This window comes from Aedes albopictus, chromosome 2, assembly GCF_035046485.1.
Source record: "Aedes albopictus strain Foshan chromosome 2, AalbF5, whole genome shotgun sequence".
In the NCBI taxonomy this organism is placed as follows: Eukaryota; Metazoa; Arthropoda; class Insecta; order Diptera; family Culicidae; genus Aedes; species Aedes albopictus.
This window is the reverse complement of record NC_085137.1, coordinates 36,113,693-36,140,703: the sequence shown is the minus strand read 5'-3', so window position 1 is coordinate 36,140,703 and position 27,011 is coordinate 36,113,693. Positions and strand designations below refer to the sequence as shown.

The 27,011-nt window shown below is 43.2% G+C and overlaps 1 protein-coding gene across 2 annotated transcripts in view; it reads left to right on the top strand.

Annotated features, from left to right (window-relative positions):
- LOC109621350 (lachesin) overlaps positions 1-27,011 on the top strand; it is a 693,807-nt gene that overhangs the window by 404,135 nt on the left and 262,661 nt on the right. For both annotated transcript variants that reach the window (XM_062849468.1, XM_062849469.1), the window contains 2 exons: positions 18,438-18,482; positions 18,900-19,003. In XM_062849468.1, the coding sequence (XP_062705452.1) occupies positions 18,438-18,482; positions 18,900-19,003 (149 nt within the window). The remainder of the gene's footprint in view (positions 1-18,437; positions 18,483-18,899; positions 19,004-27,011) is intronic.

Below are 27,011 nucleotides of genomic sequence, written 5' to 3'. Positions count from 1 at the left end.
TTGATGCAGGAATTTCTGGAGAAACCCCTTGAGTCCTTCAGTAATTTTCGGGAAAAATCCTGAACAGAAGCATGCATTATTGCTGGAGAACTCCTGCATTAATTTCCAGAGTTAAAATGGAGAAATTCCCAGTAAAATCCTAGGGTGATTCTACGACAAATGCTGGAGGAAATCTTGGGCTAATTCTAAAGAAATTCCCTTGGTATTTTTTGGGGGTGCCCTGGAGGAATGCCTGGGGAGCTCCTGGACTCACTCTCAGGAACTTCAGGAGGGCTTCCCGTTGAACTGAAAATAAATAAACTGTAGGAAGCTACTCCTGGAGGAATTTCTGGAGAAAAATTCTAAACCAGTTCTTGAAAGTATCCCAGAAGAAATTTTAGTAGAACTCAAGGACAAAAACCCAGACGGAGTAGCTGGAGAAATACCAGGAAGGACTCCTAGAAGAATCTCATTGGAGGTTTTCCAGAAAGCACTACGGGAGAGTCCCAGAAAGCACTCCAAGGGAGGAATCCCAGATTCCTGTAGAAATTACAAAAGAAAGTTCTGGATGAATGTACATCAACACACACTGGAGAAAGTGCGCAGAAACAAAAACAAAAATAAATGACAACCGCTTCATACTGTGCGTGCGTTCGTGCAACATAAATTGCTGGTGCGCAGGCGCTATAGCCCGGTGAGCATTGTGTGCCGTGAGAACGAAGCGACAAAAACCCTATCGAGTCTCGACCGCGGCCCCGGCCCGGACCCAGTCTCAGCCCGTAGGTTTGAATATCCCTTAAAACGGTGCCACCCAGCGGTATGATCTCGCTAAATTCCACCAGTGAGTGGGTTTGGATGTATGGCATCTAGGCGAATTGAATCTTCACCCAAAGAAAAGGATGCCTTGAGATTGATTCATAAACATTGCGCGCAATTTGCCGTTCACTGTTGGCTCTGTCAAACGATGACCGTCGCCGCGACGCTGGACTTCGTTGCCATGCGCACGACGACCAACAACAAGCAAACGTGTAGGGTTGCCAGACAGTATTGCAATAAAAACATTGATTTATTTCACACAATTTTGAATTTAAGATTGTGACAAAACTATGAAAGATACAATGTTGCACCAAAGGACAGTTTGGTAGCGTATCAAAAAATTAATGTTTTGTAGAAGAACGTTTCTCACATTTATCACGTTTTTCACGAGTAAACTATCAAAAATGGTGAAAAGGAGGTACATTTTTAGGCACTTTTTACATAAAAGTCAAAATTTCTGCACTTAAATGACTTTTTAACAATTACCTGTCCAAAGAGCATTAAAAGCAAAGCTTTAAGCTTTCTATCCATGCGCTAAGATTGATTATACGGTTCAAAGTTTCTGAGTTAGAGATGTTTAAAGATGGGGTAATTTAATAACACTAATTTTTGAATAACTCACTTAGCACTGATTTCCGGACCTACCTGTAGAACAATTTTTTGCTGCAAATATGGTCTACTTTCATCTCCTTTCGGGTGTAACACGAATTACCAGTCACCCTGTATATAAAATTTCAACCAGATGTACGGCTTCTCCACTTATGTTTGTACTATTCCATGTTTTTTTTTATTCGTGAACAATATTTGGGTTTTATGGGGGTGGAAGCTCAGGTAAAATATTATCTCCTGGGCGCCCATTAAAAACACCACCCCCGGCGAAGACTGGCGCTCGAGCCTAGCTATTTAGCACTGTAGTTGGAGGAAATGCCAATGCAGAACCCGTAGCTTCCGGGAAGGTAAGCCCAGCTCCCTGGGTTAGTGGGTTGGTGTCAGGCCCTGCGAGCTAGTCATAAAAAAGACTAGCACCGGAAAATCAACAAGTGAAGAATGCGAACCGATACCAATGGCGACGACCCCAGCGACGAAAAGGGACTTGCGATTGGAAGCTCGGTATGAGGAACTGCAGATCTCTCAACTTCATCGGGAGCACCCGCATACTCGCCGATATACTGAAGGACCGCGGGTTCGGAATCGTAGCGCTGCAAGAGGTGTGTGGGACAGGATCTATGGTGCGAACGTTTAGAGGTAATCATACCATCTACCAGAGTTGCAGCAACACACGTGAACTGGGAACAGCTTTTATAGTGATGGGCGACATGCAGAGGCGCGTGAGCGGTTGGTGGCCGATCGTCGAAAGAATGTGCAGGTTGAGGATCAAGGGCCGATTCTTCAACATTAGCATAATAAACGTGCACAGCCCTCACTCCGGAAGCACTGATGATGACAAAGATGCATTTTACGCGCAGCTCGAACGCGAGTACGACCGCTGCTCAAATTACGACGTCAAGATCATCATAGGGGATCTAAACGCTCAGGTAGGCCAGAAGGAGGAATTCAGACCGACGATTGGAAAGTTCAGCGCCCACCAGCTGACGAACGAAAATGGCCTACGCCTCATCGATTTCGCCGCCTCCAAGAACATGGCCATTCGTAGCACCTTCTTCCAGCACAGCCTCCCGTATCGTTACACCTGGAGATCACCACAACAAACGGGATCGCAAATCGACCACGTTCTGATTGATGGACGGCACTTCTCCGACATTATCGACGTCAGGACCTATCGTGGCGCTAATATCAACTCTGATCACTACCTGGTGATGGTTAAACTGCGCCCAAAACTCTCCGTTATTAACAATGTACAGTACCGGCGGCCGCCCCGGTACGATCTAGAGCGACTGAAGCAACCGGATGTCGCCACCGCATACGCGCAGAATCTCGAGGCAGCGTTGCCGGATGAGGGTGTGCTCGATGTGTCCCCTCTAGAGGACTGCTGGAGTACAGTCAAAGCAGCCATCAACAACGCAGTCGAGAGCACTATCAGGTACGTAGAACGGAGACGACGAAACGATTGGTTCGTCGAGGAGTGCAGAGCGGTTCTGGAGGAGAAGGATGCAGCGCGGGCGGTAATGCTGCAGCATGGAACCCGACAGAATGTGGAGCGATACAGACAGAAGCGGAAGCAGCAGACCCGTCTCTTCCGGGAGAAAAAGCGCCGCCTGGAAGAAGCGGAGTGCGAGGAAATGGAACTGCTGTGCCGTTCACAGGAAACACGCAAGTTCTACCAGAAGCTCAACGCATCCCGCAAAGGCTACGTGCCGCAAGCCGAAATCTACAGGGATAAGGACGGGAGCCTCCTGACGGACAAACGTGAGGTGATCGAAAGGTGGAAGCAGCACTTCGACGAGCACCTGAATGGCGAAGAGAATGTAGGCACGGAGAACCAAGGCAGCGGAGGAAATGACTATCTTGGTGCAGCAGAGGACGGGAACGAATCAACTCCCACGCTGAGGGAAGTTAAGGATGCCATCCACCAGCTCAAAAACAACAAAGCGGCTGGTAAGGACGGTATCGCAGCAGAACTCATCAAGATGGGCCCGGAAAAGTTGGCAACCTGTCTGCACCAGTTAGTAGTCAAGATCTGGGCAACCGAACAGCTACCGGAGGAGTGGAAGGAAGGGATAATCTGTCCCATCCACAAGAAAGGCGACAAGTTAATGTGTGAGAACTTTCGAGCGATCACCATTTTGAATGCCGCCTACAAAGTGATATCCCAGATCATCTTCCGTCGTCTTTCACCTAAAGTAAATGAGTTTGTGGAAAGTTACCAAGCCGGTTTCATCGATGGCCGGTCGACAACGGACCAGATCTTCACCGTACGGCAAATCCTCCAGAAATACCGTGAATACCAGGTCCCAACGCATCACTTGTTCATCGACTTCAAAGCGGCATACAACAGTATCGACCACACAGAGCTATGGAAAATTATGGACGAGAACAGCTTTCCCGGGAAGCTGACTAGACTGATAAGAGCAACGATGGACGGTGTGCAGAACAGCGTAAGGATTCCGGGTGAACTATCCAGTTCATTTGGATCCCGACGGGGACTACGACAAGGTGATGGACTTTCCTGCTACTATTCAACATCGCCCTGGAAGGTGTTATGCGACGAGCCGGGCTCAACAGCCGGGGTACGATCTTCACGAAATACAGCCAATTTGTCTGTTGTGCGGATGACATGGATATTATTGCTAGAACATTTGGAACGGTGGCAAAACAGTACACTCGCCTGAAACGTGAAGCAGCAAAGGTCGGACTGATGGTGAATGCGGCTAAGACAAAGAACATGCTGGTAGGTGGGACTGAGCGAGACAGGACAAGCCTTGGCAGCAATGTTACGATAGACGGGGATACTTTCGAGCTGGTAGAAGAATTCGTCTACCTCGGTTCCTTGCTAACGGCTGACAATAACGTGAGCCGTGAAATACGAAGGCGCATCATCAGTGGAAGTCGTGCCTACTATGGGCTCCAGATGAAGCTGCGGTCAAAAAAGATTCACCCCCGCACCAAATGTATCATGTACAAGACGTTAATAAGACCGGTGGTTCTCTACGGACACGAGACATGGACGATGCTCGAGGAGGACCTGCAAGCACTCGGAGTTTTCGAGCGACGGATGCTAAGGACGATCTTCGACGGCATGCAGGAGAACGGTGTGTGGCGGAGAAGGATGAACCACGAGCTCGCTGCACTCTACGGCGAACCCAGCAAGTGGCCAAAGCCGGAAGGATACGGTGGGCAGGGCATGTTGCAAGAATGCCGGACAACAACCCTGCAAAGTTGGTGTTTGCTAACCATCCGGTTGGTACAAGAAGGCGTGGAGCGCAGAGAGCACGATGGGCGGACCAGGTGGAGCGTGATCTGGCGAGTGTTGGGCGTGACCGACGTTGGAGAGCTGCAGCTGCAAATCGAGTATTATGGCGGCAAATTGTTGATTCAGTATTATCATGAATTTGATGTTAACTAAATAAATGAATGTGGGTTTTATGATGTCACTCTGGGCACTATCAAAGTTACATCGAAAAATAATGTGTCTTTCGGCTATCAATTTTTGTTTGATCAACCAATTGCTATTGAGAATTGCATACAAAAGGCTGAAATACATAAGGCTGAAATTCCAAAAGACTGAAATAATAATTCAACTATTTTTCAAACGACTCACTCAAAGTGCAAATTTTCGGTAATACCAATCCGTGTGGTCAATTATGAATTTCAAATAACTCAACGTACATATGTACAGATGGGTAAATTATTGGTTAAATTGGGAAAAATCCACAGCTCAGGTGAGATTTGAACTCACGACCATTATTCGCTAGACAAGTGCTTAACCAAACCAAACATATAAACATACAATCATAAATACATCGACTTTTGTATGTATTGGATAACATCTCTGTCAAAGAAATGAACTATTCTAGGTAAATAAATAATTTTCGCATTGGAAATGAAGCTCATAGAATGTGACAATATGTAATCTTTGCACCATCGCTTACGCCACCTAATGAACCAGCCACAAACTATATTGTACACTATGAGCAAGGTATGGGCATGGAGAACATCTTCTCAGAAGTAAGTATTCTAAAATTTTCTGATTAATTAATTAATTTATTTTTTTAATGGTAAATCATCAACAGGTTACGTATGAGCCCAAATGATGATACTTAATCGAATGTCCTACGTCTAAAATACATGTTCAAATCAACAAAAAACATCAGAAACATAACAAAACTGCATAATTTTTTAGATATTCACATCAAATGGATTGTCCTATTTATAGGAAACTGAGCGTTCCGGGCATCTGTCCTATAAATAGGACGCTGGGCGGATATGGGTTCATTATGATGGGAACTATTGCAATGGTGGCCATGGGGTCTTTATAGAAGAGAGCAATGGGAAGGTTACAGGGTCGTTTCAGGGGTTTCAGCGGCGTACCAGGAGATCTTCGGGGGGTTTTCGGATTAGTTTTCAGGGGTTTCGGAGCCTCTGAGGTGCGTTTTATGGGGTCCAAGAGGGTTTAAGGGGGATTTTAGAGGCATTTCAGGAAGTTGCAAAGCATTTTCGACGGCATTCAGAGACGTTACGGAAGCGTTACGGAGGCGTTTTTGGGGGATTCGGAGCCTTTCAGGTGCGTTGCATGGGGTCCGAGGTGGTTTAAGGGGGTTTTAGATGCACTTCAGGAAGTTTCAGAGCATTTTCGACGGGATTTGGAGGCGTTATGGAAGCGTTACAGAGGAGTTTTAGGGGGTTTCGAGGTCCTAGGGAGTTTCAGGGAGATATTGGAGGCATTTCAGGAAATTCTAGAAGATCTTTAAAGATCACTATCAAATTTTCGTGATTTGTGCCAACGTAAGAACAGTAACGACATTCACAATACGCGCGACGTGAGACGAAACATAACACTTATAGTTCTTACAATCTTCAGGGGAAAGTTTTATAAACAGACGTTTGGACTTAGCATGGGTAGCAAGTTGTCCCTACTGCTTGCAGACCTCTTCATGAGCGACTTCGAGGATGAAGCTCACAAGAAAAAACTGTTTCTGAGAATCTGGTGGCGATATGTAGATGATGTTTTCGCCCCGGTGAAGGAGCGCTACCTCGAGCAGACTCTGGCGATGCTAAATTCACAACACAACACAATCAATTTTACTGTAGAGAGAGAAGTGGAAGGGAGCCTACCGTTTCTCGATCACCAGAAAGGAAGACGACACGTTGAAGTTCGGTATATACCGCAAACCCACATCAACGGATAGGTATATTACATCTGACTCCAATCACTTTGGCGCTCAGAAGCAAGCTGCTTTTCACTCCATGGCACACCGGTTGTACAATATACCCATGGAGCGCGACGAGTTTGAAGAAGAAAAAAGTCGTGTATATACAGCAGCTGAGGTGAACGGATACGACAGGCCTTTTGTGAACAAAATTTTGAAGAAGCACAAACGGAAAAACCACCGCAGGAACATTACCACCCTTCAACAGAACCCAGAAGAAACCAGAAGAATTAGCTTGCCGTTTTACCCCAGGATAACCAATCAAATAAAAACAGCCCTTCGCCGACAAAATCTACACGTTGTACATAAGAACGACAAGACCTTACGTGACCTTTTATGCAACCTTAAGGACAAGGTACCGCCGGATGAACAATCCGGAATATACGAGATACCATGTAAGGACTGCCCGGCAGTTTACATTGGCCAAACTCGTCGGAAAGTAAAGGTCCGTTTAAAAGAGCACAAAAATGCTGTCCAGTCTTTCAAAGCAACCGAATCCAGCGTGGCAGCGCATACAGTAGACTCCGAACATGAAATTGATTGGAATAATGCCAAACTCGTCAAAAGCGTAAGAAAAACGTTACACTTAAACGCTTGGGAGTCAATGTTCATCAGCAACACACGAAGGCCGTTGATGAATGAAGACGACCCGCCCATTGCGTCGTGTCTTTTTAGTCTGGTAGACACGACACCCCAGTAGCATCTCTTCTCTTCGGACGTGTACAAACATCGTACGAAAACTGAAGGCAATCAGTCGGACATTGTCCTGTTGATGGGCGACATCGCGCCCGAAACCGGTCGACGAAAGGTAAATTTTAATATCTTGACGATTGTAAGAACTATAAGTGTTATGTTTCGTCTCACGTCGCGCGTATTGTGAATATCTTTAAAGATCCCATCACATATCTTCTGAAACATCCCTGAAATACCCTTTGATTTAAAGGTGTTCTTGAAACTCCCTGATACGAACCTGACCTAAAATGCCTCGAAACGTCTCTGAAACCTCCGTTATACCATTGAAACTGCCCATGCAATCATTAAAAATTGCCTCTGAAACTCTTTAGACGCTCTTAATAGGGTCCATATACCCATATAAGCGCACCTGAAAACCCCTTGAAACGCCCCTCAAACACCACTAAAACCTCTTGGAACGTCCTTGAAATATTTCTGGAATACCCTGGAACTCTCTTAAATTACTCTGAAATATCTTGAAACGCCCTTTCAAGGGTCCTGAGATCGCTTGAATTGCCTTGAAACCCCCTTAATACTATTGAAATGCCCTAGAATTTCCCGTACTTACATGAAAACGCCAACAAATATTGACAGACAGTCCTTAAAAAGCCAGTAACCATGGTTAATTATGAAACGTTACTCAGCATAATAGATATGGCTACTGTTACGAGTGTAGATCTGAAGTTCTGGCATGGAATAGCGTTATAGTGTCTCTCAATGACAATTAAGATTTCAAGAGCTTCGCGGATCGCAGTAGATTATGCAATGATATTATTTATGGAAAAAAACACATAACATTATTCTTGTAGATTGGAAGTACTTCACCATTGGACAGTTTGAAGCACCTAGAACATCCCAGAATATTCAAAAACTTTTGATATTCTTGACGTAAGTTAAATGAATACATTTGAACTTAATCCATATCCAAATTCAGCTTTTAGAACAACTGGAATGCCAATTATTTCATTTCTACAAGCTTCATTACATTCAGGGTGTTTTAGGTTGTTATTAAAGTGTCAAATACAAATATTTCCATTATTTCTTAATTGCGGGCTCAATTTGCAACAACTTTGCCGAATAGGGGCTGTCCATAAACCACGTGGTCATTTTTTTGAAACTTTTCAAGCCCCCCCCCGCGTGGTCATTTAGGCATACAAATTTTTTTATTTGTCCATACAAAATGGTCATTGGCCGAACCCCCCCTTAGGGGCTGTCCATAAACCACGTGGTCGAGGGGGGGGGGGGGGGGTTCGGCCCATGGGCATTTTGTATGGACGAATAAAAAAATTTGTTTGTCAAATGACCACGCGGGGGGGGGGGGGGGGGGGTTGAGAAGTCCCAAAAAAATGACCACGTGGTTTATGGACAGCCCCTTATGACCACGTGGTTTATGGACAGCCCCATACAGTGTTCTGTTTTGTATATTACCCCTCTGGCTCCAAAGGGTTAATGTTACTCCATGTAATGGTATGCATAATTCGTAAAATAAAGACCACTTCCATCGGTTGGAAAAAAATCAAATAATTCTCCAGAAAGAATGGCACTACATTGTAGTGGGATTCTATCCTCCGAAATGCATTCGCTCCCACTGCAGCATGGAATTTCAATAAATCATAGCTCATCACTTCGTTCAACGTTCCATCCATAAATCAAAGGATTACAGCTAAGACAGATATTCACACGAGACCGCCGCCGCTGGAGGAGAGATAGACCCCGCCGCATACCATATAACTGTCGCTTCCCTGCTGCAGTCAGTCAGTCAGTCGGTCGGTTAGTCAGATTTCTCTGCTGGTAGCAAAAGTCCATCCGTCAATCTCACTGCTGGCTGCAGCTCTGCAGAGCTAGAGCCGCCAACATCGCCCGGGCCAGGACAATGAAGTGGAAAAAGAAAACGAAAACCTGGTAAGACAGATGGAGCGCCCATCATCGGCAGTTGGGATATCACTTCATCAACCACCGCTACTGACTGACTGGTGCACTCTACGGGGCTGTCCATAAACCAGGTGGTCATATTTTTGGGACTTTTCAAAGCACCCCGCCCCCCCCCCCCCCGTGGTCATTAGTCCATACAAAAAAATTTATTTGTCCATACAAAATGGTCATTGGCCGAAACCCCCACCCCCCCCCCCCCCCCTAATGACCACGTGGTTTAGGGACAGCCCCTACTGTTGGCTGTCAGATTTGCTCCCGGTCCAGATCTGAGATCTCATACTACGTCGTCGGCGACAGACGACACACGCCACGTGGAGAAGTCTCGCCGGTACTAGTGCTTGAGACAAAACGGCACACAAGTTGGGGGAGATAGCTGTTGAATAAAAGATTGCTTGCTCTCACCAGGAGGTTCCTCCTCGTCCATTGACCATCAGGACTCCACACGGTGAGAGTGTCCTCAGTGACTGCCTACGGCGTAATTTAGCGTTCGTCCGGCTATCGTAGGAGGATTTGCAGCACCAACAAATTACGAGACGGACCTTCGTGCCGTATAATGTGACGGCTTTCTCATAAATTCCGAGGCGATCCCTCTCTTGGTGAAATGATTTTTAAATTGCAACCAAGGCGCACAAAGGATGGGCAATTTCCACGTCACAGTTGTTGGGTTTGCTCGAAATGCTTTAAGCAAGAGACTTGTTGAAGAAGCGTTTTGTCTGGTTGAGACTTAATGTGTTTGTTTTAGAGAAATTTGAATCATACGAACAACATATCATTAAAGGTGCAAGATGAAACAGTGACGATTGACACAAAAAAGCGTCACTTATATTGGCATAGCCAAGAAAACACCTGTGAAAATTCCAGGAGGTAAAGATTTGTCTCAAAAATTTCTTGAGAAATTCCTTAAGGATCCTGCAGAGATTTCTACAAGGATTTTTTTTTCAAAAATTGGTTTCGCGAATGCGTTTTTTGGGTTTCCTACAGAGATTTATCTACATTGTTTCAGATGCTGCTCCAGGGATTTTTTCAAAAGTATTTCCGAAATTTCACAAAAAATAAAATATATTTTGAAGCAACTCCTGGAGAATTGTCTGAGCGAATCAGGTGAGCTGCCTCTGTTACTAGGCAGACGAAAACGACGACAAAGCACTTCACGGGACGGGCAGAACGCTGAGGGTATTGAACTTGGGACGGTCCACACAGATCAATGCCGACGCGTTGGAAGGGACTACAAGGTGTAAGGGGCTGTCCATAAACCACGTGGTCATGAGGGGGGGGGGGGTGTCGGCCTATGTGCATTTTGTATGGATGAATAAAAAATTTTGTATGGACAAATGACCACGCGGGGGGGGGGGGGGGGTTTGAGAAGTCCCAAAAAAATGACCACGTGGTTTATGGACAGCCCCTAACCCTCTCTGACGGAAGATCAGCCATCATTCGCTCGTGGACCTTTGGCTTGACACGGAGGCAACGAACACAGTCGTGGATAACCTTTCGAGCTACATTGCGAACATTTGTGGGCCAGTATTTTTCGCGAACGGAGGAGACCAATAGCTGCTGTCCCGCATGGAACAAATTCTGATGGAATTCAGTCATGACAAGCGTGGTGAACGGATGATGATGATCATATGGGTGTTTACGGCCTGCAGGAACCTTAGCCCAAATAATGCCTTCTACCATCTCGGGATTCAGTGAAGCGATACGGGAGGAATCATGCACCGGTCGACCACGTGACAATTCGGCGTATTCTTGCGGAAAGGATTCTTTCTGTGCTAGACAAATTAGTAATCGAAGCGCTTCGTCGCGTTCGGCGAGCGTAAGATGACCTTGCTTTCGATGCTCCCGATTTGTGGCTCTCGAATTGAAGCAGATTCTTCCACGGAATGATTGCTGACCGTACGACAGGTTTCAATCTCCCAGAATTTAGTAAGCTGGTCTTGCAACTCCCTTGTAGAACAAACGTTGACTACGGAACGTGGTTCGCTGATTGGGATATCCGGAAGTCGGGCAGAAACGATCCAGCCAAAAACAGTGTTCTGCAGTGTAGGTCCATTCTCCGTTGCTTTCAGCCGTCCATCGGCCAACAAGTCCAGGTAGTACTCAGCCCCGATTATCACATCCACCGGCCCAGATTCATAGAATTCTGGATCCGCCATAAACGTCGACTCAGGAAGGTTCCATTCCGATGGGTTGAAACTGGAGGTCGGCAGCGAAACAGTCAGCTTCGACAAGACGAAAAACTGCATCTCTTCTTAGAACGGAGAAATCATTCGCGACCTTGGAGAAACTTCTGCACTCACTCGCTTGGTAGACACACTCTGTGCAGACCCAATGCCTTGCACTAACAATAATGTGGGGGAGACTCGGAACTTGAGCTTGTTCGAGAACTCCCTAGTCATGAGACAATGTTGGGAGCAATTATCCAACAAAGCTCGAGTGAGCACAATGTTTCCAAAACGGTCTTTGACTCGTACGAGTGCCGTTGACAAAAGAATGTTGTGGGTAGGTGTATTGGGTAGTGCAACGTAGTTGTGGCTTGTGTTTGCTTGACTTGTGGTTGGCTGTGGTCTATTGATTTATCAGTTGGCAGTGTGTGAGGGTGCATTGTTTGTCTGAGTGTGTGCTTGTTGGTTCGGTTGCTGTGGGTTTGATTGTGGTTAACGTTGTTGTGGACTGGCTTCTTGATTTCTCGTCTGCGCGGGTGGAACGGAGGATCTTACCGGGTTGAATTGCAGCATGGTGTGGTGTTTCTGCCGACAGTGGTGACATACACCTTTATCGCACCAGGATGCGGGCGCTTTCTTCCTCAGGAACGCAAATTCACAAATTTTCGCGGCCTTCCGTGGCCGATACAGTTCACTACACAGTTCAATTGCTTCTTGCGACTATCTCAACTGCACTGTTGCGCTCTGCAGGAGATCGTCCACACAATTTTACTAAAGTTCACGGGTCCCGGTCCGAAAACCGATCCTGGCCGTCCTCGATCCGGCTCGAAGGACCAAAATGTTTGCGCGCGGAAAACGAATCTGGTTTTGGACACTTAGAAATTACTTCGCGACGTATCTTGAAATTAACTACGACACTTTATTCTTTGACAGAAACACTTTAGTTATCGATAAAGGACGTCTATTTCCCGGCGAATTCGATACAAAACTATGCTTTATTGGGCTATGCACACGATCAGCTGACGACCATGAGAGAATTGTTCTACTCCTAGAATACTCAAATATCTCATTCTCTTATCTCTTATCATAATTCAGTTCAGTGGAGAAGCAATTCTCCAAGGAATTCTAGGAGGAATCCCCAGAGGATTTCCATGAGGAATTCCTGGAGGAATTCCATAAGGGATCCCCGAAGGAATTCCAGGAGAAATCCCTGAAGGAAGTCGAAGAGGAATCCGAAAGAAGTCCAGAAGGAATACTCGACGGAATTCCTGGAAGAGTTCATAAAGAAATTTCAGGAGAAAACCCCGAAAAAATTACGAGGAGAAATCCCTGCAGGAATCCCAGGAGAAATCCCGGAAGGAATTCTGGGAGGAATCTCCGAAGGATTTCCAAGCGGAATACTCGAAGGATTTCAAGAGGAATCGCCAAAAGAAATCCAGGAGAAATCTCCGAAGAAATTCCAGGAGGAATTCCCGAAGGTATTCAAGATGAAATCCCCGTTCGAATACCAGGAGGAATCCTCAACCAATTTATAGGAGAAACCACTGAAGCAATTTCAGAAGGAAATCCCGAAGGAATTCCAGGAGGACTCCTGAAGCGTAATCCCCGAAAGAATTCCAGAAGAAATTCCAGAAGGAATTCTAGGAGGAATCCCCAGAGGATTTCCATGAGAAATTTTCGGAGGATTTCCATGAGGGATCCCTGAAGAAATTCGGAGGAATTTCCGAAGGAATTCTAGAAGGAATCCCCGAAAGAATTGCAGGAGAAATCCTCGAAGTAATTCCAGGAGAAATCTCCAAAGCAATTCTATGTGAAATCAGCAAAGAAGTTCCAGGAGGAAACCGCGAAGGAATTCCAGGAGGAAACAACGGCGGAAAATTAGGAGGAATCCAAGAAAGAATTTAAGGAGGAATCTTCGGAGGAAGTCTAAGCGTAAACTCCGAAAGCAAACCTAGGAAAAATCTCCGAAGGAATTCCAAGAGGAATTCTCCCGCATCATTCCGGGTAGGTAGAAGGATTTGCAGGAGGTATTAAGAATTCCTGGAAGAATTTCAGAAGGAAATCCTTGAGGAATTATTGTATAAACTCCACGAAAGATCCCTCAAGAATATTCTAGATTTATGCCTGATTATAATCCTATGAAATTTACTGATAAAACTCCTACAACATTCTCTGAACGAACTCATGTAGGAATTATTTAATAGGATTCTGGAGAAATTTCTGATGTAACTCCTGGAGGCACCCGTGAGTCTTCCTGGAAAAATCTCAATCTCAATCTACAATCTGAAAGAACCCCAGGAGGGATCCCTGTAAGATCTTCTTTAAGACTTCCTAAAGAAAATTCTCGAGGAATCCCCTAAGGATATCCTGAAGGAATCTTGGAAGCTACTTCAATCTAGGAATCCCTGAATAAACTTCTGGAATAATCCCTGAATTCTCCAGGAGGTATCCTTAGATCTTCCTATAAGATTATCTGAAGGAACTTCTGTAGGAATCTTTGAAGAAACTCAGGAGGAATCTCTGAAGAAACATCTGCAAGAATCCCTGAAACTCCTGGAGGAATCTCTGATGGATCTCCTGGATTAGTTTCTGTAAGAACTCCTGTGGAAATTGCTAAAGGAACTTCAGAAGGAATCCCTGCAGGAACTCCTAGACCAATTTCTAAAGACCTCCTGCAGGAATTCCTGAAGAATCTTCTTACTGGATTCTTGATGGATCTCCAATTGGCATTAATGAATACTCCTGAAAGAATCTTTAAAGGGGCTTCTGGAAAAATACCAGAACGAACTCCTGTTGAAATAACTTAGGGAACTTCCGAAGGAATTCTTAATGAACACCTGGAGGCATCCCTGAATCCTCCTGGAGCTATTAGAGAGATCCATGAGCGAGCTCCTGGAGAGATTACCGAAGGAACTTCTGGAGCAATTTTTGAAAGAACTCCTGAAAGAATCTCTGAAAAATTTTCTTGAGGCATTTCGAAGTAATTCCAAGAGAAATCCTCGAAGAAATTTGAGGAAGGATTCTTGAACAAATCCCAGGAGGGATGCTGGAAGCAATTTCTTTAGGAACATTCGATGAAGCTCTCGGAGTGATCCCTAAATTATCTTCTTGAGCAATCCTTAGAGAACGTCAGGAGAAATCTCTTATTGGAATTCTAGAGGAATTTATGAAGGATCTCCTGAAGGAATTTCTGAGGAAACTCCTGGACTAGTTCCTAATGCACCTCCGGTAGGAATTCTTGAAGAAATTCACGAAGGATTTCTCAGACTAATCTCTGAAGGACCTCCTATGAGAATCCCTGAAGGATCTTCTTGATGAATATCTGATGTATCTCTAGGACGCATACCTGAATTCTCCTGAAAGAATTTCTGCAAGAATTCTTGGAGTTTTCCGTGAAGGTACACCTCTCGAGATCTGCATGAGAGATCTCTTGGAAAAAATCAATCATGAAACTCCTGGAGTCATCCCTGAAGAATTTTCTGGAGGAATCCCAGGTGGATTTCCTGGAAGCATTATTGAATCCTTTCGGAAGAATCTCTGAAAAAAACTTCTGGAGAGATGTGAATGATGAATAGTTAATAAAAACTAATGAAAAAAAAAAACAGTTCTAAGAGTTGAGAAATCAATTATTGTAGTCAAACTCTTATGACAGTGATCGTGAGATTTTTATTGTCTCATCTTTATTTAAGCTTAATTTTGATTCTGCAGGTCCTGTTTCAGTACGTTTAGCTTGCTGTCAACCTCGATCCTCATGATGTCGATTTTGTAATTCTTTTCGTCGAAGCGTTTGTCAAGCATTGACATAACAGTCTCCAGAGAAAGAGGAGACTTCGACTTGTTGTCCTTCTTCTGAATCGATCCCTGGGCAGACAAGTTACTGCGCAGGCGTCTAAAGTTTTGGTCCTCACTAGTCGTCATGGCTCACAGATTGTTTCTCAAAATGTTCTTGGGTGATCAGCGATCGTGTACCACCACACCAGGTCCGCTCCACTTCTCTTTAATGTCCAATATTATAATTGAATATACATGGCGATAGTGAAAACTACTGATGGCATTGTAGATTAATTACAATGGAGATACATTTCACACGTTTTAATCGATAACACTAGTTTACAGCATTTTTGAACTCGGTAAGCTGATGATCATTTTGGTGTAGAATGATGCCCTGAGTTCGAAAACGCGAAATTACAGTAGAGCGGATTTTTTTTCGACTTTTCATACAAGAGTGATGATTTGAAATCGATTTTTGTTCTATTTTTAAGCAAAGCCGCTCACTTCAAATATCTCATTCTCCGTAATAAAAGCTTCGATTGAGCTGAAATTTTTACTGTAACTCGCCTACATATGATATGTCAAATAAACGTCGAAAAAGAATTTTTAAATTGGGTTTTTCTTATTGAAAAAAATACATTTCTTAAAAATTTTTTGGGAATTTCGCTAAAATTTATGAAGATTGTCCCTAAAACTCTTCAATATCTAGAATTTCATCAATCTGACGCAAAACCTGTCTTCAGATGATCGAATGGTATTGTATTCAGCTTTAAATTTATGGGGAAAGATTTGAAATTTAAAAACAAAACGCAATATATTTGAATTTTAGTAAATTACATATTTTGAGAAGTTGTAAAACTCGATATTGAGCTAAAACTTAAAAACTGTTCTACTTAAAATTTTTTGAAGATCGGTTTTGAAATCAGCGTTTAATTGTGCTTCATAAATTTTGGTCGTTGACAGAGGTTCACGACTTTCGTTTTATTTTGTAAACTAGTGGAATTGCGAGAGCTCTTATTTGCGGCGTTCTATCATGGCACGGTTGCCAGAAATAGCTGAAAAAAATCCAGCTGAATTCACTGAAAGAAATTACTGAAGAATCTCTGGGTGCGTTCCTGCCGAAATGTGTGTGGCAATTTCAGAAAAAAAAATCTGAACAAAATTACAACGGTTTCTCTAGGTAAATTTCTGAAGGAATTCTTGGTAAAGTATGTGAATACCTGTAAAAATTCCTAAAGAAATGTCTGAAAAAAAAATTCAAGAAACCACTGAAGTAATTTCTGAAACACTAGTCAGGAGAATTTCTGAAGGAATCACTGGAAAATTTTCCAGTTCCTGGAAAGATTCCAAAAGTAAAATTTTTGAAGAAATTGTATAAAGATTTTCTAAAAGACTTCTTGAAGAAGTTTCAGTTGTTTGACTCTTTGACGGAATCACTGGAGAAATGTAATAAGGAAATCGAATAAGATTATTTGGAAGAATTCTTGTACAGCGATTTCGGTTGTAGATTGTAGATATTGGAACATTTTCTGTAGAAATTCTTAGAGAAATTTCTAAAGAAATCCTCGGATGGTCCCTGAAGGATTTATGAAGGAAAATTTTAGGAAATTACAAAAAAATATCAATCAAACGTTGTAAAATATATATTGAGAATCATCGAAGGAATTTCGTAAGCACTCTATGCAAGAATTTTTGAATCACCAGTTGATTTCTGGGAGGAATTCCTGTAGAAATTCCCAGAAGAATTCCACATAGCTTTTCTGTAGGAAAATTTGAAGAAAAATCGGAAGTATTGGTATGAACAAAACGAAAAACTTAGATAAAAAGATACAGAGTAGGAGGAAAGTAACAGGCAAAAGCATCTATGAATCTTCAGAATTCCAGTCAGAAGCTGAAATGCCAGATGATTTTCTGTATCACTCGTTCAAAAATCTGTATCCCATACAAAATTTGGTTGAAAAATCTGTATCCCATACAAATGGAAAATCTGTATTTCATATAAACGCTATCTGTACCGATGCTCAAAAATATGTATAATACAGATAAATCTGTATATATGGCATCCCTGAGTCAGAAGCGTCAGTCATTACACCACCAACCTCATCATCAAAATCACAATCTACCAAGTTTCTCACTAACACGTCATGAAATTCTTCTAAGGACAGCGACAGCATACCTGACGAGCAACCTCATCTGTCTAATCATTCTTTTTCAGATGTTGGCATAATGTGCCGAAATTCCCGCCCATGTGTATGGCACATCAAACAGTCCGGACACTCCAGAAAAAAACCCTTCCAATCGTATCTCTATCCCGCTGGAAACGAGTGGCAAGTGAAAATTTCCTCCCTCGATAAATTTGCAAATAGACAGCACTCGGAAAACAAACCACTTCCTGTGCAAATTTCCCAGCGCAAACATTCACCGTCCTGGGTTCTGGCCATCAGGCCAGGCTTACTGAAAATCCCAAAACGAAAGGAACGAGAGGAACCGAGCTAAAAAAAAACGACGCTTCTCATCGATGCTCATGAATAGTTTGACCATGCATCTTCTTGGCGCGTTCGGGGCCATTTCCGTTTCATACGTTTCTCTGGGGATGCGACTACCTCTCTGCTACAGATGTTCCTTTTTTCGCCTGTGAGTGCCGGATTGTGCGCGCCATCGTTTGCATACCGGGCAGTGGCGGTTGTAGGAAGTTGGTATGATCTCTATTAAAAAGAAAAAGTGCGAAGATAGAAGACAGTCAGGGTCTGAGGGTCTAAGTCTGCTTATGATTCCCAAACTTGAATCACATCTAGTTTTCGAAACAATGTTACCTCTCCGGAGAAAACGTTTTCCTCTATATGTCGATAAAGGTGCATAAATAAAAATATTCCAGAAGACTTTGCCTGTTTTTGGAAATCGTTCTGAAATATGGCCTCCTCAACATTGAGAGCCCACTGGTGGGACTCCTTTCTGGGAAATTCAACGAAGGCAGATAATACATTGCCAATTTGAACTTGATCTATCGGTCTATAGGGAGATTTTTTTTTACTTTTATTTGGCGCGAGTCTGATTCAGTGCAAATATTTTATACACCCAATTGCAACATTGTTTCAGATTTAAACTTTCGATTCTCTTTTTCCCGGAAATGATTAATATAGTATGCCCACGATGAAATGCTTCCAACCGTTATAATTAATTTCATCTCATATTTCGCTTCGCTTCCATCTCGTTTCAGCCAAACATACGAGCAGCCATGAAAATCAACCTGAACTCAATAACGGTACGTACGCAGATATGGAAGGCAATTTTTTTTTTTATGACGCAGCATAATTTTTGTTTCATTTCGACAATGTCAACCCATCCATTGGTGGAATCCTATTTCCAACATTAAAAAACACACACATTCCCTACAAATTGTACGTCCCTCCCGAAGGGCGCACATTTTAGGCTTCCGATTTTCACATATTTAATCCGCTGCCGGAAAATTTTAAATTCCGCTGATGGAGCTTTCCACGCACCCTCCATTTCCAAATGGAATAATCCGCTTTCCAACCACCGTCATCGTTGCACGCTTCGTCAGCCCTTCAATTTCATCCACAAAAAACAAGCAGAGAGCAGATACATACCGAATCAACATTTGATTCCACATATTTTTTTTTTTGTTTAACAGGAATATTTTTCGGCTTTCTAATTCCAGAAGCAAATTTTCCACGATTCGCTGAACCCATCCCCAACATAACCGTAACGATCGGGCGGGACGCACTGCTGGCTTGCGTGGTGGAAAATCTCAAAGGATATCGGGTGAGTACAGATTGGATTGTGGTAGAGGAATTTAGCAGACCAGGGTTAATCATTGTTATGATCAATGACAGAAACCGATGAAATGGATATGTAAATGATTTAAATTACAACACATTTATAATAAAGTCTAGATATACATAGATATCGAGATGAAGTTTTGTAATTTTACTGTACCAAAGTTAAAAATTGAATAAGACATAAATCATCAATATATAGGCCACAAGCCAGCATAGAAACTGGTAACTGATTGTTTTCAAATTAGGCCATTGAATTACTTGGCAACCAATCCTCGATAACTAGGTCACAAACCACAAAATGGTTGGGCAACAAGCAGCTCAATTGTTTGGCAATAATCATACCAAAAAGTAATAAGCCTCCAAATGGCTTGACAACAGACAAAAAAAATGGCTTGGAAAAAAGCCACTGAATAGCTCAGCAGACAGCCACTGAATAGATTGACTACGAGGAATTTAATGGCTTGTCAACAATCCGCTGAATATCTTGAAAATAAGCCACTGAATTGCTTGAAAATCAGCTACTGAATAGCTTGGCAACAAGCCACTCAATGGCTTGGCAATAAGCCACTGAATGGGTTGGAAACAAGTCGTAGAACGGCTTGTCCACAAGTCTCTGAAGGGCTTGACCACAAGCCACTGCATAGCTTGGTAACAAGCCACCGAAAAGCTTGGCAACAAGCCACTGAATGGCTTGGAAACAAGCCACTGAATGGCTTCGCAACAAGTCGTAGAATGGCTTAGCAACAATCCACTGAATTGGTTGGCCACAAGCCACTGCATAGCTTGGTAAAAAGCCACCGAATGGCTTGGCAACAAGGCACTCAGTGGCTTGGCAACAAGCCACTCAATGGTTTGGCAATGAGCCACTGAATGGCTTGGCCACAAGACACGGCATAGCTTGGTAACAAGCCACCGAATGACTTGACAACAAGCCACTGAATGGCTTGGAACCAAGCCACCGAATGGCTTGGCAACAAGCCACAAAATGGTTTGGCAAACAGTCAGGAACCCTGAAAATTTTCTTTAAAATTCAGAAATTCCAAATTAGATTTGCTGGATGACTTTTTAAAACAATTAGGAAGGAATTCTTAAAGGAATTGCGATTTTCGAAGAAATAGTAAAAACAATTTGAGAATGAAAAAAAAAAAAACGAAAAAAATTCTCAAAACCTGCCTGCGTAATTTCCATAGAAGTTGCCTGAAGAAATTTTCAAAGAAATAGACAAAAAAGATTCCGAGCTTACGCTAGAATTCCCAATGAAATGCCTGAAGAACCCTTTCAAAGAATATCCTGAGAGAATTTTGGAAGGGATATTCGTATAGCAATTGCTTCGAAGATTTTCAATGGCATACCTGAATGGTTTGCAAAGACAATGTCAGAGAAACATTTAAAGGAATTGTTGAAGGACTTCTACAAGAAGTTACTGGATTATTTTCTGAAAGAATTATTTTCTGAAAAAAAAATTCAAAAGAAATGGCTAAGTGATTTTCAAAGCTGATTCCGAAAAAAGAGCCCAAAAGAGCTAAAAGTGTTCTGTAAAATGCCGATGAACTGTGCTAAGAAAATTCTTTACAAATTCCTGTGACATTTTTTTCATTCTTCGGTGATTTTTCTCCAAATTTTTTTTAGCTATTTCAAAGGCAGTTTCTGCGGGAACTTCACAGGAAACTCTTTCTGCCATCTTTATGGAAATTTCACAAGCAATTATGTTGACAGCTCTGCCCACAATTATTTCGGAATTTTCTTAGGAAGTTTCTTCAGCAATTTCTTTGGAAATGTTTTCGACAATTCGTTTAGAAATGTTGAAGTTCCCAATTGATTTTGCTGAAGGAATCCGACCAGATGCACCTAACAAGATAATAACAAAATTATAACAACCGTTGTTAGAAATAACAGAAGTTGATATGATTTTGCTCTAAGAATTTTTATAGGTGAATAATCATAACAAAAGCATAACAAAATTCGTTATTATTTTAGAAACAAAATTATAACTAAACTCGTTTTATTCATTCAAACATATTGATCGGATCTCAAACTATGTTTTTGTAGCGGCGTTTAGTGTTGCAGCTCAAAACTGTAATAAAGTATATTTAAGTTTACATTCACCATTTTGTTTTTACATTAACAAACATGAATAGTTTTTCACTCCTCACGCTACCACTGTCCAGCAACTATTCCGCTCCACTCAAATTCTGCAACTAATCGTAAAACATGTGAATCTTTCTTGCTTTCAATTCAGTTTCATTTCACTTCAACTAACTTTAATATTCCAATTTAACAATCTAATCCACTAATAATAACAATAATTCAATAATTTTCCGCTAATTTTCATCAATCAACTTGAACGCTTTCCTTTACTTTCAATTCTGTTTTGTTATGCTCTACAGTTTGACGTTTCAAGCCTATCAAGCCTAACATCCGAAAAAAGCCTATCACCTTGAACTCACCATCCGAGCAGTGATGCCAGGTGCCGTAACAGCCCCACCCGTAACTCTGGCACGGATCCTTTATACCAAGCCAGATGTTTCGTCAGTGATCTCAGGTACCGCAATCTTTGCTACTGCTCGTCTATACAGCTTTCCACCAGCCCGAATCACAACCTGCCTGACTCTTCCATCTGCTCCCTTGATAATTTCATCCACGACGCCTCGAATCCAGCTCTTCCGATTCTCCTCATCCGCCATATACACCAGAGTCCCAACCTTGATCGAGCTTTGGTCTTCTTGCCATTTTGACCTCAAATTTATTGTTGGAAGATACTCCTTCACCCATCGATTCCACAGCTTATCTGAAAGCACTTGCGACCGCTCATACTGATCACGTAACCCTTTCGCTTCATTTCCGGATGGCCATCGCACTTCTCTGCCACACGATGGATAACCGAGAAGGAAATGGTTCGGAGTCAGGGCTTCTGGCTCCACATTATCCTTAGATACGAATGTTAATGGTCTCGAATTTATCATCCTTTCTGCTTCAGCCAAAACTGTCTCCAACACTTCATCCGATAGTGACCGTCCATCATCTAGCTCAGTCAATGTCGCCTTTACTGACCGAACTAACCGCTCCCATATTCCTCCCATGTGAGGAGCTGCAGGTGGATTAAAATTCCACCTAGTTCTTGAGCTTGTCAAATTTTCACTGCATTCCTCATTAATAGCCTTGATAATCTCTTTACTTGCCCCGACAAAGTTGGTACCGTTATCCGAAAAAAACTCAACAGGAAATCCTCGTCGGCATACGAATCGTCGGATCGCCATCAGACAAGATGCTGTTGATAAACTCCTGGCGACTTCAAGATGCACTGCTCTCGTCGTGAGGCAAGTAAACAGCGACACCCATCGTTTTTCACTTCGCCGACCAACGACGACCGGAATTGGCCCGAAAAAGTCTACACCTGTATACGTAAACGGACGCAGCAACGGAGTTGCCCGTTGCACTGGTAGGGGTGCCATTCTTGGCGCGATTGGTTTGCATTTGTGCACTTTACACCATACACAGTTCCGCATTACTCGCAAAACCTCAACTCGTATTTTCGGAATACAAAATCTCTGCATCAATTCGATTACAACAGCTTCTCGATGCCCATGACCAAGTCGTCCATGATAGTATTCGATGAGCCGCGTCGTGATCAAATGTCCTCTAGGTAGAATAATGGGAAATCGCATTTCAAACGGCAGGAACTCAGCCTGTGCTGTTCGACCTTCCACACGCACTACATTGTGGTCATCCAGAATCGGTGACAATTTGTATAATGGACTTCTCTTCTCAATCTTCTCCTTGCACTCGCCTTTGTTGTCCCGCATAATTCGCAGGATGCGAACTTCATCTTCAAACGCTTCGTTCTGGACTTGTTGCCACAACATTTCTTCAGCTCGCTGGAACTCTTCTCTCTGCAGACACACCCGCACTGCATGCACCTTCCTTATGTAGTTCACCTTCGGTAGACAACGAAGTGTTTTGTGTGAAGAATTAGCATAAGTTAAAATTCACAAATAAAAAAAAAAAAAAAAAAAAAAAAAAACGAAGTGTTTCGATGGCCAGGCCTTTTACCTTTCTTCGAAGATTCGATACGAACCTCAGCACGCAAGCTACGGTCCTCACTAAAACACTCCATTTTGAGATTCGAGTTGGATCTATTAGTTGAACTACACCTTCTGTTTTATGGAACAAACACGTTGCACGAAGTTCTTCTGGATCATTTGGCTCCACAGTATTGTCAATTGGCCACTCACTTTCGGGTAAGTGTAAAAACGTTGGTCCTTTTAACCACTCACCATCCGTCTCTAAGGAAGATCCTCTTGACCACTTCGTCAGTTGATCCGCCACGTTGAGTTTCGTAGAGATCCACCTCCAATCTGACGTCTTTGTTCGCGACAAAATATCGCCGATCCTGAATGCCACAAATTGACGATATTTTCGAGCATCCGATTTAATCCACGATCGCACAGTCCGTGAATCAGTCCAGAAGTACACTTTCTTGATTTCGAAGTTATGACTCTCCAAAATTGTATCCTTCAGCCGAGCGCCCAACACGGCTGCCATCAACTCTAGTCGAGGAATAGAATGCGGTTTTAAAGACCGGTCCAGAAAGTATGGACGCAGTAAGAAAATACTGGCATTTTGGAACTATTCATGCCTAGTTCTTTTTGGAAGCTACATCCTGTTGGTCAACCTATTTTCTCAGCATTTGTATAGCGGTTTTTGCGATTCCAATAGTTTGTTTTAAAATACATGAACATTCAGCGGAACATCTTCGAAAAAATGTGCACAAATGATGTACAGAGCTTGAAAGGTCGCTTAGGAAATGAGCAAAATATGATGGGAGTAAGTGAAAAAACCATGCAAGCAGCAATCAGCAAACACAGTGGAGATAACACGTTCAAGCATAGGCAAAAATTTGGTAAAAAATAGTGATCCTGTTAACACTTGTTTGAATAAACAAATAATGAAGGTATTTTAGTACAAGGAAAAACCTTCTAACTTACACAGAGCAGGGTGTGACCAAAAAAGTTACCATTTTGAATTCCAATGTTCATCGTGGCAAAGAGCATTTGAATTTTCTAACTTATAGTAAGCAGAAACAGCCTAAACGAAGCCTAAAACAAGAACCGTCAATCAGGCCCAGACAACTGAAGACTAGGTGCGTCCATACTTTCCGGGGCAGTCTTTATGGGGGCAACTTTAGATCGTGCTTGAACTAAGGCGCAACAAGGAACTCCACCGGTAAGTATTCGGAAGTAGCCGACTCCTCCATACGCATTCTCACTAGCATCTACGAAAATGTGAAGTTGCAATGACCCATAATCGAGAGCTATGGCGTTGCTGAAATAGTATCGGGGAATCTGAACCATTTCTACATCTTTCAAGCACGCCGTCCAACGGGTCCACTTTACCAATGCCTCATCGTCGATTTTCTCATCCCAGTCGCAACCACTTCGCCAAAGATCCTGCACGATGATACGACCGTGAATCGTAAATACCGCCAGAAGTCCAAGAGGATCGAAAAAGCTCATGACACAGCTCAATACAATCCGTTTCGTTGGTCGATGTCCGCCTGTTAGGTACGGTTGTAGCTCTTCTTTAACTTTGGTGGAGAATGTGAACACGTCCTGCTTGGTGTTCCATACAATCCCCAGAACACGCTCGTATTCCGTTTGCTTGTCTCGATGGAAGTGAATCTCCTGATTGTTTTGTCGTTCTCCAAGCTGCAGCAAAACTTCTTCTGAATTGGATACCCAGTTTCGGATCTGGAATCCACCACGAGCATGGATATCTCGCACTTCTTTTGCACGACGTATTGCCTCCTCTGTAGAATCAACGCTGTCGAAGTAGTCATCCACATAATGCTTCTTCTCGATTGCGCTGGCTGCTTCTGGATAAATTTCGGAGAACTCCCTTGCATTCTTATGCATAACATAAAGTGCTTGACTAGGCGAACACGTCGCTCCAAAAATGGCACAGTCCATCACGTACACTTCTCCGCCAAATAGAAACCGTTGCGCTTGACGAACCTCTGGGCGAATGCGTATTTGATGGAAAATCTCGCGAATATCACCTCCAAAACCAATTCTTCGTTCTCGAAACTGACTTATCACTGACGGCAGGGAGACTAGCAGATCTGGACCCTTCAGCAGTGTCGCATTGAGAGAAACGCCGTTGACTTCAGCTGCTGCATCCCAAACAAGCCGAACTTTACCTGGTTTCTTCGGATTCAATACAATGTTCAACGGTAAATACCACACCTTGTGTTGCTCTGTAGACTGGAGTTCTTGTGGTGTAGCTTTGTGACAATACCCCTTTTCTATGTATTCACTTATCTGCTTGTGAACTTTCTGCTGTAATTCTTGATTTTTGGCTAAACGTTTCTCGAGGCTTTTCATTCGCTTCTCCGCCATAGAAAGACTGTCTGGAAACAGAATGTGGTCTTCTTTCCATAGCAAACCACATTGGAATTGATCACCGACTCGAACTGTTGTTTTCTCCAAGATCTCCCTGGCTCTGCGGTCATCGTTTGACTCTGGTACCAAGTCCACCGAAACTGCGGAGTCTTCCAATACGTAATGCGATTTTAGAAGACGATACAAGTCTTCATTTGACACACTAGTACATGTGTGATGACCAACAAAGGTGGACTCGGAAGATAACTTTTCTTGTGGGCCGTACACCGTCCATCCTAGCGTCGATCTCACAGCTATAGGCTCACCAGGATTCCCAATTCGAGACTCCAGAGGAGCAAACAGATGTAGGTGTTTGAGCCCAATCAACATACGTGGTGTTTCCATCGGATAGTCATCCACCTGGAGGCCTTGTAGATGTTCATAACTTCTAGCAAATTCAGCAAACCGCATAGTCTGTTTCGGCAACCCCAATTCTCTCACTGTGTGTGCTCCACGCATTTCGCTTTTCTGTGTTGAACCGACACTGGATACCGCCAAATTAACTATCTTGGAATCTCTTTCAAGTCTTGTCATCCCGGCGGTCCACGAGACGCGTAATGGCCGTACAACTCCATCGCAACCCAACTCCTCTGCTACCGAAGCTTCGATAAGTGTGTACGATGAGCCTTCGTCCAGGAACGCCAGTACGCAAAGTGCCTTGGAACCGTTGTACACCATCACCGGAACAACACGAAAGGTCACCGACGAAGGAAGAATGCTGTTATGCATATTACAGGTAGAGTGCACGGGAAGTTGATGCAAAAGTGTGTTGTGCAATCCTTGGCAGTTTGCCACTTTGCAGCGGATGTTGATCTTACACTTCGCATCTCCATGTGCATTGAGACAGCTTCTGCAAAGCTCCCACCTGTCTACTGCTTTCAAACGCTGGGCTGACTCGAGCTTCAAGAAATCGTCACAGTTACGCAATCTGTGATTTGTTTCACCGCACATCGCACATGGGATTCGTTTCTGCGGTTCATCTTCTTGTGGTACCTTTTCATCATCCTTGTGAATGTTCACGTAGACTCCTTGCGGCTTTGACTTGCTTCGCTCTCGGTTACGATCTGGATTGGGCGCACGACTGCTGCATGCATGTCCATCAACCAAGTTTACTGCTTCCGTTGCTACAGAAACTATCTCCGATAAGAAATCAGCCATGGTACGTAGTGTGACCTTCTTCCTGCTACTGACTTCGCTTCGTTTGAAACGGATCCAATCCATTTTCGTGCTCGGCGGAAGCTTCTTCGCCAACTCACTGATTAATAACACTAGTTTACAGCATTTTTGAACTCGGTAAGCTGATGATCATTTTTGGTGTAGAATCATGCCCTGAGTTCGAAAACGCGAAGGAAAAAAATTACAGTAGAGCGGAAATTTTTTCGACTTTCCATACAAGGTTGATGATTTGAAATCGATTTTTGTTCTATTTTTAAGCAAAGTCGCTCACTTCAAACATCTTATTCTCCGTAATCAATGCTCCGATTCAGCTGAAATTTTACTGTAACTCGCCTACATAGTATATGTCAAATAAACGTCGAGAAAGAATTTTTCAAA